This window comes from Telopea speciosissima, chromosome 8, assembly GCF_018873765.1.
Source record: "Telopea speciosissima isolate NSW1024214 ecotype Mountain lineage chromosome 8, Tspe_v1, whole genome shotgun sequence".
NCBI lineage: Eukaryota > Viridiplantae > Streptophyta > Magnoliopsida > Proteales > Proteaceae > Telopea > Telopea speciosissima.
Window position 1 is genome coordinate 65,027,273 of NC_057923.1, and position 16,227 is coordinate 65,043,499.

The window sequence follows — 16,227 nt, forward strand, 5'->3', positions numbered from 1 at the left end:
ATGCTAATACTAATGGGTTAAATCACAAAATGTTTAGGAGCATCGGATTAGGGGCTCAGTTATTGTATATGTGAATAACACTGGTAGAATTCCTCTGTGCTACTGTTGCTGCCCTTGCTCATGTGGGTTGATGGCCTCTAAAGACCCTCACATAGTACCCTGTGATGCTTTGTCATATCTTTAGAAGGCTACCAATACTTGAGCAGTGACCCATTGACCTACATGAGCCATCATAGTAGAGGTCATGGAGCAGGTAGTCTGTTGAGATACTCTCTAATCATAAAATTCCAACACTTAAGCAGTGACCCGCAATATATTTTTCACATTCAAAATACCATAACATTCCAAATACAATACACTAAAATTCCAAATGCATTCATTGAAAGCAAATTGTTCATTCAAATTACCAAACATCCCCTTCCCATACATTAGGTGAAACTCCCCTTTCCATACATTAAGTGCCCTATCCCATACACTCCATCATATTTTCGAACAATTACAACAAAGTTCAAGACAAATAAAGCAACCATCATTTGACGAAACATCTTCATTGCAGCATTTGACTTTTCCAGCTTAATCATTCTATTCTTAAACCTACAGAATTCTTCCTCCTTCTGTTGATCCCTCCTCTGTTGCTCCATCCTCTGTTGCTCCATCCTCTGCTGTTCTTCTACACTAATTACACCCATAGTATTTGTTGGGCCTGGATGTGGAGCTGGAACATTGGTGAGGCTACATTGACCTAGTTCACTCATGGTACAACACCATTGGAAGAAGTTGCAGCCACCATTATTTTTGTCTGCACAGTTATAATATAGCCTATTTGGGTTATCTGTTGAGTTCGAGATCCTCACAGTAGCTCTTTTCCTACAGAAGCACAACTTGTTTTCAAACTTAAGGTACCCTGAATAGCTTTCATTGACACTACCATAAGACATTGTACCTGCAAACATTACATTGAATCTAAGCATTAATAATAGTCCCATCAAGGAAACAAATGATCTATTCCAGGTAGAACTGATAATGAATTACTGGAGAACAAGGATGCAAAAGCATATTAAGCAAGTAGAACCATATCCAAGACAGAATAATTCACATGAATGAACCCATGATGATGCTGATGAAGACTATTCATACACCCATTCTCATGTGGTCCACTTCATCTCTCTCCCTCTCTCTCCCACCCAATTGGTCCCATGTCTTTCCTTACCAATCAATTGCCCTCAAGATTTGTACACAAACCCATCATTAGAATCACTAATTTCAAGGATAGGCCATTTTACACCAATCTACAAGAAGCTTCTATTGGCTTGGCCCCCTCTTGAACCAGATTTTAAACAAGATTAAACCCAATTAATAATGATGGAAATTGGACTCCCTACATCTGTAATCTGCAAGATTAACCTATTGCTATCCAATAAAAAGGTTATAATTGGCATCATCCAGTAAAGAATCCGGTTTCATGATACTTTAGCCAAAATTGGCATTCCATATACGATAAAAATTGGCTTTAATTGTTAGAAATACCATGGACAGCTCCCTTTCCTGCTGCAAAGATTGAAGCTAGGGACATTCTCCTTAGCATTGCTCTGTAATTATACTATAGAAACCCATATCTTTTTTAGTTTCTTATTTGTAGCCAACCTAAAAGAATCACTACTTTGTGATTCTTGATAGATTGTCCGATACACAGTGAAGCATCCATATATGTTTTAGAAGTTTGGCATTTCTCCATTTAGAGTTCTCTTCTGTGGGCCTTGTGGATGTGGTAAAACCCTTCTTGCAAAGAAAATTGCTAGTGAGTGCCAACCCAACTTCATCAGTGTGCAAAGACCAGAATTGCTCACCATGTGGTGTGAAGAAAGTCAGCCAATGTGTAAGAGATATTTGACAAGCAGAACCATAAAATTGTATAGTTTATATCCAATTTTGGACAGCATTTTTGGGCTTTAGTGAGTAGCGAGCAGTGAGCTTTACTCACGGTCATGGGTTGGACAGATATTTCAATTTTGGGGTTCAAAACTCATATACGATTGCACAAGCTGTTTCAGTTTTTCCAATATCAGAAACGATTGAGAATGGATGAAGAAAAAAGCAATACTTATAGAGCTTGGAGTTGCAGGTTGAACCAAAGTTGGAGAAGTTGGATAAGTTGAGTCGAGTCGAAGTAGGAGAGTAGGAGAAGTTGCAGGTCACAAACATAGGTTGGAGAAGTTGTAGGTGCTCCAACCGAGCTTGGAGAAGTTGCGGCTAAACAATGCGTCCAACAATGGTGGCCCTTCCCATTTCTTCCCCTTCTCTCTTCCGGTGTGGCTCGATAAAGGGAACGAGTTGCAGGATTTGGGAGGAAGAAGACAAGTTGCGGGATTTGGGATTTTCCCCAATTTCAAACCCTAAAATCCCTCATCGTTCTAGTCATTTTAGAAACCCCATAGTCATAAGGGCATTTCGGTTAGTTCATTTTGAAACCCCAATGGCAAGGGCAATTCCGTCGATTCAAGTCTACTTTTTAACGTGTTAGTCATGAACGACGGAATGGACCTATTTGTTACCTTTGCAAACCTCGGGGAGGTACAAGAATTTTCCAAAAGCGGGGTGAAAATATCCTTTCGTCAAACCTCGGGGTGGTATGCATAAATTTCCTAAAAGTATCGTCGATCATCCGATATGGCATGGCAGCCCGTGGAAAACTTAGCTTCGTCAAACGTGGATGTCACCGATCCATGAAAAATTCTATATAAATTAGGGTCCACGCGACCCGGCAGCGTTCTTTTTCACATAAATTGGTAAAGCTAAAAATGTTGTGTATTTTATTTTGGGGCCGCTGTTCTCTGTGCCGCAAACAATATGAACAACAAACCGCTAGGCCCAATCCAGGGAGGAATGCTGAAAACACAGAGCAGGAACCATCGGCAGACAATATGAGCAAAACTATGAGATGGTCAATACTGAACCGGAGAGCCAGCCAAATGTCATCGCGAATAGCCTTCGCCTCCATGGACGAGGCCCAGAAACTAGAGCCTGCATAAGCGTATGCAGCAATAAAATCACCAGAATCTGATAACAAACTATGCCACAACCACCGAAGCCAAATTTTGCAGACCAAGCACCATCTAAGTAGAGAGAACTGAATGCTGGGAAGGCTATCCATCAGGGAACAGGTCAGGACTGGAGGGGATAGCCGGGGCAACCCCTAGAAGAAATGCCAGGCAACTCTTCTCAATTGTGAGTTGAAAAGCCTTCATGAGATCCAACAAGCATGGAGTGATATGAAAAAAGTCGCCAGCTTTTGCATCTTCCAAACTTTCCACGCAAGGGAAGTCCACTGAATGTTGAAATCTGTGAGGTCTAGTCTAGGACGTCCTTAAAAGGCCGCAAAATAAAAGAGAATCAGTCCAAAAAGGTTGAACCATCGAACTCAAAACATATCAAGACACAAGGGGAATCGCACCAGTACGAAGCTGCAAGTGGACAATGGATGAGAGAATGAGTAATTGTCTCAGGCTTGCGTCTCAGGCTTGCTATTACGTAGCGGATAGATATCTGAAGAAGACAAGTGACGAAAGAATAAGAGGGCATTCATAACAATAGCACTAGAACTACACCGCCAGAGGAAATAGGAGATTTTAGGAGTTAGTTTATTAAGTTAAGGGTAGATGAACCATGTGCTCACTTAAAAATAAAAGCAAATATCTATTTTACCCCTCATATTTGAGTCTTACGAGCATGTGCTCACTAGAAAACATGAAGGAAAATTGTTTTTGACCATAATCCATATGATTTTAAATAAAAACTAGTTTCAAAAATGATATCAAACACATGAAAAAATGAATAATTATTAGAAAATAAAAATGAAAAATGATACCAAAAAACCCTAAACGATAAACCAATTTAACAGAAAATAAACCTTTTTTTTTAAAAACCCGTTACCATGAATCATCAATAGAGGAAATGGGAATGGGGATTTTATAAATTGCCAAGAAAACTCATGCATTAGAAAACAAGCCTCTTAAACGAGATAAATCCCATTGGCGAAAAAATGGGTTGATCAATTCAAATACCCGGGAGAAAGAAACATGCCGAAGAGAATACGAGATATGACCACCTGGAATGGAAGGAACCAGGCATAAGAAAAATATTAGTACTATGCCTATTGCCAATTTTTCGTCAAAGACCATGGAGGCAGAGGTCGCACCCCTTAAGGAGGCTACGCCGACCCGGGAACTATAAGAGCAGGCTTGAGCTAAAAGGAAATTACATTGGGGGAATATTTTGCCTTAAGGACACGAACCCAAAGAGCACTAGGATGGTGCAAGATATGCCATCCTTGCCGTGCTAGGAGAGCCAAATTAAGGGACCAAAATCCCGAAACCCAAAACCCCAGGCAACTTGCTTTGACACATCTGTTCCCATTTAATCTAGAAGACCCCATGGTTCGAATTATATTTCCACCAGAAATGTTGTATAAGCTTGTATATATCACGGCAAATGTTAATAGGAAGGGCAAACATTTGCAAAAAGAATGATACTAGAGACCATTGACTTTATTTTATCAATCTTCTCAGTCATAGAAAGAAGGCTCTCTTTCCAACCAAAAGCCTAGATTGAACTCGCTCAACAATATAAGAGAATAAATCTCTTTTGTTCCAACCATGCTACTAGTATGGGGTTGAAGATTAAAGAAGTATGGTGTTCAAATCAACAGATCACTAACGTTCTTCCATCTCCAACTAAACTCCCGTGGCCTTGGGATCTTATAAAAGATTTGTACTATATTTCTGATATAGCCCAAGATATATGTTTTTGCTCTCCAGGAGACGTATTTTGTATAGCTCTAGCTATGAACCTTGCTAAATATGACCAACTTAAGAACACTATATATTTTTCTAACTTCTAGTAATATATTTTGTTTTGAACCATATATAAAAAAAAAAAATTAAAAAAATTAAAAAAAAAAAAAAAAAAAATCTCTTTTGCTCCTTTCAAATGCAGAAGGGATGCCTAGATATCTCCCATGGTCACTGGTCAATGACAATAGAAAGTTAAAAAAATTCGCCAGATCAGTCTGGGTAATAGAGGGGTTATTGGAACTAAACAACACATTGGATTCCTTAAAATTTATTTATTGACCATAAATTTTGCAATAATCATCAAGGATTCGATGAACGCTCATTCCTACAGATACTAACGCCCGTTATATGATGGAGGGTTTGGGCTTTGGGTGGATAACATGATAGAGCTTCCTGATACAAAATAAAAAGATATGGGTGCACTGGTCAGCCCTGCTGGAAGCCCCGACAAGGAAAGACATGCCCAAGAAATGACCCTTAAGCTTGATGTGAAACGAAACAGTTGAGACGCATTGCATAACCCAATAAACAAACACCGCATCAAACCTCAATTTAAGTAACATAGATAACTTCAAAGCCATAATTCTTAATGAGCCCTTAGCAGATCACATACAATGGAGAATCTCATGCGCGATGTACATATTATCAAAGACGCCTCTAGAGGGAACAAAGGCACTCTGATAAGGACTAACAAAGGAATCTAAAAGAGGTTTAAGTCGATTCACCATACATTTCACAATTATTTTAGAAATGACAAGCATAGCCTAATGGGCTTAAATTGGCTAATATTTTCAGGTCTCAATTGTTTGGGTATTAGGACCACAGAGGTTTTGTTAAAATCTTTAAGCATAAAACCCGTATCAAAGAAACGGTTATCGTTCCCCATGATATTCCAATGGTCATGCTAAAATTTCGCAAACATTCAATCTAACACTCAGGATTTTAAACCAATCTGAAACAATGCAGTTCTAATTTTCAAATCAGTAAACGAGCTAAAAAGCATAGAATTTTGCTTAGATCTTTAGACGTTACCTTAGGAGTCAAAACATCTAAAACCGGCGAACATAAATCGGACATGGAGGAAGAAAAAAGTGAATCAAAGTATTCAATTATGAGAGAAGACAAACCTGGTTTGTTATCAATCCACTCACTAGTGTTATATTTAAGCCTGGAAATCCAATTACATTGTCTACGTCTTGCAGTGGCCGTGTGGAAGAAGGGAGTGTTTCGAAAGACTCGGGTTCTCCCTCCTCTCAAGCTAGCTTTTGGGCTGGGCTCTCCAGAATCTTGTAACATTGGTGCTTTCATTGACCCCATCTTCTACGGTTGACTACTCGAGAGGGGCAACCTAGAGGGGAGTAAATGAGCTACCTGTCAAGGTCAGAGTGGAGCTGTCTCTCTGCCTAGAGTGGCCATCGAGGACATCGTCGTCTAAACATGGGGAATATTACACTTTAGAGTCCCACATCGATTGCCTTGGTAACTTGATGTGGCCTTATAAGACTTTGGGCTCTCCCTCCTCTCAAGCTAGCTTTTGGACTGGGCAAAGGTCATGGGGATCAATCCACATAGACTCAAATTTAAAATGAACAGGGGCACGTTTCTGACGGGCAATATGAATCGCCATTAGGGTATGATCAGAACCTATCATACAGTAGCGATGAACCTCCAAGGATTGTAAAGATCTGATTGTATCCCCCCATCGGCAAACACTGTCAATACTGAAATTTGGTAAGCAGGGAACCATGGGTCTGTATGTCCATTAAATTTCTGTCCCATCTGAACTGCTACGTGACAGATCTAAATGCTTGCTGGGGAGATTCTTCCATTAACGATTGTGTAGGAAATCACGCCCTTTTTTAATTGTTGCGTACTCTGCAGAGGCTCCTGCAACTGTGGGGGAGGGGGGGGTCATAATGAATGCAGCCTAACTGCCTTAACCCTGCTTTGCAGAGAGACTTTTTCCAGAGACTTGAACCCGTGACCACTTGGTCACAATGGAGCAACCTAACTTTTCCACCCAGGTCCACCATTCTTTTTTAATTGTTGCATCAATGGAAAATCCACTTTACGAGAAGAAGAGGTATATGCTCAAGGATTTGTGGCCACTTATTGTTATTTAGGATAAATAATCAAATAGAATAATTAATTTTCTTTCTTACTTATATATATTTCTTCACTTTCAAACTTGACATTATCACAATTTTGTTAAAAACAAATTCAAAGAGCAAGTCGAGCTCAATATACAGACAGTACTTGTGAACAAGAGCAGCAAATTGGGATTAACAAATATTCAGCACAAAGATGAGTCTGGACCAGCCATTCAACATAATCCATTAATGAGATTTTGCAGATAATTATACCATCAGTAGCACGGGCATTTTCTCCGGACCGTTTGCCAAAATTTTGACTTTCCAAAAGGATCCATTAGATTGCATGGTCACAATCTAACAAGTGGGACCCACTCCAACATGGAGGTCTCCTAGCTACGCCTGAGACCCCGACATGTATGCCATGTGTGCATCAACACTCTAATAAACCACAAGTTACTTCAAACTGACCTCAAATTTGGATTGACCTTTAAACTGATCTCTGCCTTGCATCACGAATGTAGAACATAAGCTGCAAAAACAACAAAACCATGTCCTATACTGTAACTAAAACAAGACAATTACTTAATGCCAGTTCAATGACTAAAATGCTTCTAGTTATATACCTTGGTTCCAACATAAAATGTAGCAAACATGCCACCAAGAACAGGTATTCCTGTAAAACATTGGGAAGTTGCATGAGAATATCTGTAGTCTATGACTCTATTACATAGTTTTCAGAGAAGGAAGGAGTATTCATACCATCTTTCTGAAGGAACCGATTAATCAACCATTTGCCACCTGATGGTCCAATAACATAACCAACAAGGTTGGCAACCTGTAGAAGTGATCTGATTTTATGAAGGGGAAAAATATATATATATATCCCAGAAGAATTAACACAAATCTAGGAGTTGAAAACAAAGATATAATAACATATCTCACTGCATCTTCTATGTGCAAACAAAATGTTAGTTATGCTTTCTAGGTGGTCTGTTGACCGGGGTGCACAGGCCGCAGGGTGGCCCAAGCCCGACCCAATGTCTAGGAAGTCAAGCACAGCCCCTACCCAAGCATAACCTGATGTCAAGTTTGGGATTGTTGAGTTCAAGCCCAACCCAATCAAAATTATTTAAGCCTGCAGTCTGCTCAGGCTGTCTTGGGTTTGGTCAGCTTTTGGCCGATTTTATGAGGTCAAGAATACTGGGGACTTTGGCAATAAACTCGAAACAAAGAGGTGCATTTACATTGAATATATACCATCATCCATTAGTAAATCCAAACACATTTAAAAGAAAATTAACTTCTTCCTTTTCTTCCAAAATAATCTCTAAACTAATTACCTATATAAGCTCAAGAGCAAGTAGCAAGCTCCACCACCATAAGAGTAACTCAGTTTTCCTTTGTTGCGTTTGGATCCATGTAGCCGACCCCATTAAGTTGGAATAAGGCTGAGTTTTTTGTTGTTGTTGTTGTTGGTCTCACTATGTAATACATGTATACATTCAGCCTTATCCCAACTAAATGGTTCGGCTACATGGATACTTGCAAGATAGACTATTAATAACAATAGTAAAAAGAAAAAGAACACAACAACTACAACTCAGCCTTAATCCAACTAACTGGGGTTGGCTACTTGGATCCTTGCCCTCCAATCAGCTCTATTCTACGTCACACTTGAAACAAGACCTAAGCTATACATGTCTTTCGTGACTACTTCTCCTAAGGTCATTTTTGGCCTGCCCCTAGCTCTTTTACTACCTTCAATCTGAATCAAGTCATTCCTCCGAACTAGAGCATCTGAAGGCCTCTGTTGAACATGGCCATGCCACCTCAGACGACTTTCTCGTAGCTTATCTTGAACCGGGGCTACTCCCAAATCAGCTCTAATATGATCATTACTTATTTTATCCTTCCTAGTTTTACCACACATCCATCTCAGCATCCTCATCTCCACTACACTTAGCTTATATATATGACGCTTCTTAACAGCCCAACATTCCGTGCCATACATCATAGCCAGTCGTGTGACTGTCCTGCAAGATTTTCTTTTAAGCTTTAAAGGAATCCGTCGATCACACAACACTCCAGATGTACCTCTCCACTTAATCCATCCTACTTCAATTCTCTGTGAAACATCATCTACTATGTGGTCGAGCTGATCGTAGAGCACTCTCTCCCGGTGGTCGAGCTGATCTACGAGCTCCATTGCCTTGACTCTATTAAGGGTATAGTAGTTTGATTGTTGGGGCGGAGTCCACTTTCTGTTCAATAACTATGTAGACAAAGCAAAAATTACCTTCTTTATTGATGATTGATCCCAAATACCGAAAATAACACTTTGGAGAATCTCCATCTCACCAACTTTCACCCCCTCATTATTTGTCCCGGTGTTACTAAAATTACACAATATATATTCCATCTTCGTTCTACTTATCTTAAAACCTTTTGATTCCAAGGTTGATCTCCATAACTCCAGCTTGGCGTTAATTCCTACTCATCTCATTCACCAAAACAATGTCATCAGCAAAAAGCATGCACTAAGGGTCTTATCTTGGATGTCCCTGGTTAACTCATCCATGATAAGCACAAACAAATAAGGGTTTAAAGCTGATCATTGATGTAACCCAATTGTAATTGGGAATTCACTACCTTGACCCCCTATGGTTCTTACACTAGTCACCACTCCATCATACATATCTTTAATTATGTCCACACATTTACTTGAACCACTTCTTTCCTAGAATATGCCAGATTAAATCTTTAGGAGCTCTGTCATAAGCTTTTTCTAGGTCAACAAAGACCATACGGAGATCCATCTTGCTCTCTCTAAATATTTCCATGAGTCTCCAAAGTAGGTGGATAGCTTTTGTTGTGGATCTTCCTAGCATAAAACTAAATTGACTCCGAAATAGTAGTCTCTTTTCTCAAGTATGTTTCAATAACCCTCTCCCATAATTTCATAGTAGGACTCATTAGTTTTATGCCTTTATAGTTATTGCAACTCTGGATATTGCCTTTATTTTTGTAAATCGAGTTTACAATGCTTCTCCTCCATTCATCTAGCATTTTCCTAGTGCACATAATCTTACTAAACAGCTTAGTTAGCCAAGATAAGCCATAGATTCCTAGGCTCTTCCACACTTCTGTTGGGACCATAGTTTTCACGGCGGTTAGGCGACACAAAGTGTTGGAGAGGGTAAAAAAGTTAAGGCGACACCAAGTAGGCGACTAAGGCATCCAAGGTGCCCGCTTAGGTGACCAAGGCGCCTGGACACCTTGGCAGCGCCTAGGCCTAGGCGACTCCTTGACAACTATGGTTGGGACCCCATTTGGGCCTGAAGCCTTGGCTATCTTCATCTTTCTTAGTACTTCTTTTACTTCAAAAACCCTACTTTTACTTCAAAAACCCTAAGTTGGTTGTAGAAATAATCTTCCCATCTCTCCTTGATGTCCTCATCCCTTACTAGGACTCTACCATCATCACTTTTAATACATCTAAAATTGTCGAAATCTCTACGCATCCTTTCACTCATTCTAGCCATCTTATAGATAGCTTTTTCCTCTTCCTTAGTATTCAGATTTCATAGAGATCTTCATATTTCTTCTCCCTTGCATTCCCCATAATCTTCTTAGCATCATTCTAGCAGATTTATACCTTTTTAAATATTCTACATCCTTAGTCCTTCGACATGGCTTAAAACTAACTTTCTGAGTCTAAACGACTATTTGGACCTCATTGTCCTACCACCAAGTCTGCCTATGGGAATGACGTTTTCCTTTCGATTCCCCTAGGACCTCTTTAGCAACTTCTTAATACATGCAGACATCTCGTTCCACATCGAATTAGTGTCTCCCTCACACTATCACTTTCCTCGTTTGACCACTTTGTCAGTAAATGACTTCAAGGAGTCTCCTTTTAAGCTCTACCACTATACCTTAGGGCAAATAGGCTCCCTTATCTTACGATCCTACGTAATGAGACACATATCCATGACCATCAATTTATGTTGAGTGGTTAAACTCTCCCCTGATATAACTTTACAGTCCTTGCAAAACAATATGTCAGACCTTCTAGTTAGGAAGAAATCTATTTGGCTATTATGATGTCTACTTCCTTACATAGTTGTCATGGCGGTTAGGCAATCCAAGGCGTTGGAGAGGGTAAAAAATCAAGGCGACACCAAGTAGGCGTCCAAGGCGCCCAAGTCAACAAAGCGCCTGGACGGCTTGGCGGCGCATAGTTCAAGATCTCGCGATAGCTCGCCATTTCGGGCTGGTCGAGATATTCGAAATATTCGAAATTTACCAAAATTTCGCCAAAATATGGTATTTTTTCTGCCATATTTCGGCAGTCCATTTCGGTGGGTTTTTGGCCATATTAAGGCCTGATACTTCATGTACACCCTTATTTAAGTTAAATAAACACATTTAAACCTTCATATTGCAAAAAAGTAAACTCAAAGTGGTGTTTTGGGTTTGCACCCTTGATTGGCAGTATACGGTCGGACCCTGATGTATAAATAGTTAAATACACATTGTATAAGTACTCAAAAACATAATAACAAATTGAAACAAAGTAATGAATAAAATATAAAGTCAAATGTAGCATTTAGTTTAAATTTTAAACTAAAAAATTCATAAGTGCATAAAGTCATTAGTTCAATACTCAATAATCAATACACAAAGTCACAAGTTCACAAGTAACAAGTCACAAGACTCAAATCACAAGACTCACAACTGTCATGAAACAAATCCTAATAATAATTGCTATGCCTTCCTGGATTGACCCTACTCATGCTCCGCTGGAGTCGACGTCCATTGCTCTCTGTCTGAAGGACATACGTGGACCACGGTATAGTTTCGGAGAAGAAACGAGTGTAGTCATCCACAATTGCTATGTAAATGGAGTCATCAACATACTGAAGGTAACCTATCCTAGGATATTGGTGACCAATCTGTGACTGTGAAGAAGAACCATGACTACTCACTGATCCAGTATGATGTGATGTCGACGCCGGCAGCATGTATGGCTGGTGAGTTGGGTAGCTAGGGTATGAAAAGATGCCATCCACAAAAGATGATCCAGTACGTCCCTGGGGCTGGTACTGGGACTGGGAGTCATAGTCCCCAACGAGCTGCTTATATCCATATCCATATCCTCCATGACATTGTGATGCACTATAATCTGATGACAATGGAGTGGTATGTGCGTCAAAAGATGGGGCATGCCAATGCCCACTCGATCCTCCCTCCCTATCACCCATACTTAATCCGCCAACAGAGCTAGAAAACTCATCAATATCTATATAATCAGCAGCCTATGTCTGCCGACCCCTATGCTTCCTAGTGTATGATAATGGGATATGTGAGGGTGCGGGTGCAGGTGTGGCCTCACGTGCACCATGGTCAGTATATTGTGTGGTATGATCAAATTGTGTTTCTCCGGTGGATCGGACTGGCTCTACAGGTGCCGTCTGCTCATCTACCACATAATGCTCTCGCATTCCATCAAATTCTTCACCACCACCATCATCATCATCACTGCCATCATCATTACCATCACCATCACTTCCATCAGTTCCAGTCTGAGTCTGATTCGAGGACCTAGACCAGTCATCCTCCTCATCAGCATTGCCACATGTGGGCTGGAATGGTATGGGTGATGCTTCCCGTGCGTGTATTTGACCCTCGTCAGCCATATAGTCATCCACATTAGCACCCATCTCAGAAGCTATCATGGGGTCTGGCCTACCTCTTGATCCAACACCGACTCACTTCTATCCCTCACCCAATCTATAATAGGGTCCTCATCATCTGAGTCAACCTGAAAGACGTCGGCGAAGTCAATAGTGCCCCTTTGCCCCTCATGTCCCATGCATATGTGTTGTAGTTTCAGCCTCAAGTTGTAGTGCACATACACCATGTCAGATAGACGTTCGGAACCCAATCTGTTATGCCTCTTGGAGTGGATGAGCGAAAACGTACTCCAGTTCCTCTCACATCCAGATGCGGAAGATGTTTGGGCAAGGACCTTGATTGCTATTCTCCTTAAATTCTCAGCCGATTCCCCATACAACACCCACCATTCAGTTGCATTACAAGTTTACAACAAAAAAAGATGTGTCAAAATTTTCACAATTTTTAACTTTCAATACATATGTAATTTAAAAGAATAAGATATTGAATTGAGTACCGGCATCACCGCATTCTCTGCCTTGTATTGCAATATTGGTTCCAAAACTCCCCAATGCATCCCTAAAAATCTTCATCTATACCCATGTGAAAAATTAGTAATGACTCATTAACTAATTACAACTTACTAATTATATTCCAAATGAATTATAAGACTCATCTCATTGTTGCATATAGATTGTAGTGTACCATCTGGCTCCAACTGTTTTACTACTTGTTTCATAACATCAATAAGTTGACTATCCAACCCAAGCCAATTATTATATTGATACTTGAGGTTCAAGTAGTATGCTAAAAATTGACATATAGAAATGAGATATTGTCAAATGCATAGGTAATTAGTAATATAACTAAGATATGAATTAGTTACATAAACAAAATTACTCACCAGCCTTATGCAGTGGATGCATAAGTTGATTCTCTCAGCGAGCACTGATAATATCCAAGAAGTGTTTGCTACTACGAAGAGCCACATTGTAGACACTATCCTTCATCAAGTCAATGGCTGCATATAGGACTGGCATGGTGGGGCCCTTGAGAGCGGAGTCCGCTATATGTAGAACTTCAACTATTGGCTCCAAAACTTTCACCACTTTGCCTAGCTTTGTCCAGAATTCCTTAGAGGATATGGTTGTCTGTGCTTCCCTCCCACTTGCGGTATTGGAATCCTTCCTTTTAAACCACTCCTGAGAAGCAAACATAGATCTCAGCCCGACCTTCTTTGTCTCAAAGATTTTTAGGGCAATGTAGTTTGTGGCGAATCTAGTGATGCCCGGCCTCACCAAGTCACCTCCATATTTTTCCCTCAATGGATTTAGTGCAAAGAAATGGTTGTATACAAAGTTGGAGACTTGTCTTGCACAGTTGCACTTTCCACCACAGTCTTCACCAACTTTAACTTCCCCATATCCTTCAGCATTAGATGAATGCAAGGGCCGCACAAGGAGTCCAGAAGAGCCGGTACTTACTGTTATTCATCATCTTCTCACTGGCCTTCTTGAAGTTGCTTCCATTATCCGTTACAATCTGGATAACGTTCTCTATTCCTACATCTTTTTCAACCACTTCCTTCAATAATCTATAAATGTACTTTGCATCCTTTATGTCTTTGGATGCATCCACCGATTTGAGGAAAACTGTCCTCCCATCACAATAGACCATAAAATTGATGGACTTTCTTGTAGGCCCAGTCCAACCATCTGCCATTATAGTCACCCCATATGTCTCCCACATACTCCTCATTTCACCAATGTACTCATCAATCTCCGACTTTTGTTGAGGTAAATAAACATTCATTACCTCATATGGGGTGGGGCCCTTAAACCCTGGGCCAGCCTCTGTAATTGTATCAATCATGGTATCATAATGGGGGCCTTGTGCGGTGTTTGCTGGGATGGTATGGTATAGCATCCACTTAGCTATTGACTCTTTCACTAATCCCTTCATATTCTACCATGCTCCTTTGAATTTTTGGTTGAGTGCTTCCCTTCTTCCTATGTAGTTTAGGATCTGATGCTGATGGTGGTACTGGTACCAATAGAGGTGTTGGAGTTGCCTTCATACTTTGTGATCTTTTAAAAGGATTCAACAACCCACCAACTCTAGAACCTCCAGATGTGCCTGCTCCTCCACTACCCCCTACTCTCTGTCTCTGCTGATCATCTTAAAACAAACTTTACTCGAAACAGACCGTCGAAAGTCCCTATCCTCCTGTGGTGTTTATATATCATCAGGCACATAGATGGGGTCATCACCGTCATCATCATCATGGTATTCTCCTTCTCCTCCTCCCATTGAACTCCTCACTGCCTCCTCAAGTTGTTCCCTTACCCTCTGCCTGTCAGCCTTCCTCTTATTCTTTTCCCTCAAATTGTCACCAACTTCCCTAGTTACTTGAGTAGGGACCATATGGCAACCTACAACATCTTTAGATCCTCCAGTCAGATGTTGTTTTAAGTCTACGAGACCCACCTCCCAAAAACTTCATGTGACAATAGTTACATTGTGATTTGTCTTATCCCCATCAATTGGAGTGCCATGTAACAATGCAATGTCACCCCTAGGCTGCCTGGCTGGCCTTTGCTCTCTCTGCTCCCTCTGTTGACTACTTTCCCCTACCTTCTGCTTTCCTTTCGCACGTTGTCTTTCACGATCCGCCATAATAATACTTGTTTACTGCAATGTAAGTAAAACAAATGATTAAAAACTTAATGTAGAAACACTTCAATTGAGACTTTGAGAATACTAAAACAATTGTATAGCTATTTAATATTTTTCCCCTAACCTTTATATTTTTCTCAACATTCAAAACAATTCTTTATAAATAATTTTCATATAAATATTTAACACAACAAAACCAAAATGATTGAACATAATATATATCTAATGCACATAAAAACCATGTAGAAATTACTTTCATATTTTTTCATGATTTTTCAAACCAAAACCTAATATTTTTCTTTATTTATTCCTCTTTTTTTTTTAATTTTTAAAAATTTTTCTTCATTTCCGAAAATAAAAATAATTATTTATGGGCAAAAAAATATTTTCGACACAGTGAAGCGGTAGATCGACCATTGGTGTCTAACATATATTTAATTGATCTCCATCCAATTTATATTACCCCTAGTTTTTTCCTATTTTTGTTGTTGGAAAATCAATTTTTAAAATCAGAAAATAAACAATATAAAATACATATGTAAAAAAACTTTAGACATCGTAAGGTCGTAGATCAGCCCTCGGTGTCTAACATATATAAATATCATCACCATCCAACAACTCTTGAACATAATATTTTGGAAAAAATAATTTTAGAGGAAAAAAAAATATCTTAAACAGTGAAAAATCCTTCACAATCTTGGTAGGAGGTGTTTCCGACATGTTTCCGGTGATGATCTGTCGAAAAAGATGAAGAACAAGGCACAAGATGCTTAGAATCCAAGTTGGAAGAGTGGAAACGAAGAAAAACCACCAAAATGTGCTTTTGCCCAGCTCTCGGTCGATATTTCGACCATTAACAGCGAAATGTGGCATTTATAAGGGGGCTTTAATGAGTCACGTGGGGAGGTTTGTAACATTTCAGCGATATTTCG

At 39.8% G+C, this 16,227-nt stretch overlaps 1 protein-coding gene across 6 annotated transcripts in view; it reads right to left on the minus strand.

Moving 5' to 3' along the window:
- Positions 1-7,371: 7,371 nt before the first annotated feature.
- LOC122671317 (membrane-bound O-acyltransferase gup1) overlaps positions 7,372-16,227 on the minus strand; it is a 137,947-nt gene continuing 129,091 nt past the window's right edge. For all 6 annotated transcript variants that reach the window (XM_043868461.1, XM_043868462.1, XM_043868463.1 and 3 more), the window contains 3 exons: positions 7,703-7,778; positions 7,567-7,616; positions 7,372-7,472 (listed from right to left, as the gene is read on the minus strand). In XM_043868461.1, the coding sequence (XP_043724396.1) occupies positions 7,431-7,472; positions 7,567-7,616; positions 7,703-7,778 (168 nt within the window). In that variant the 3' untranslated portion in view covers positions 7,372-7,430. The remainder of the gene's footprint in view (positions 7,473-7,566; positions 7,617-7,702; positions 7,779-16,227) is intronic.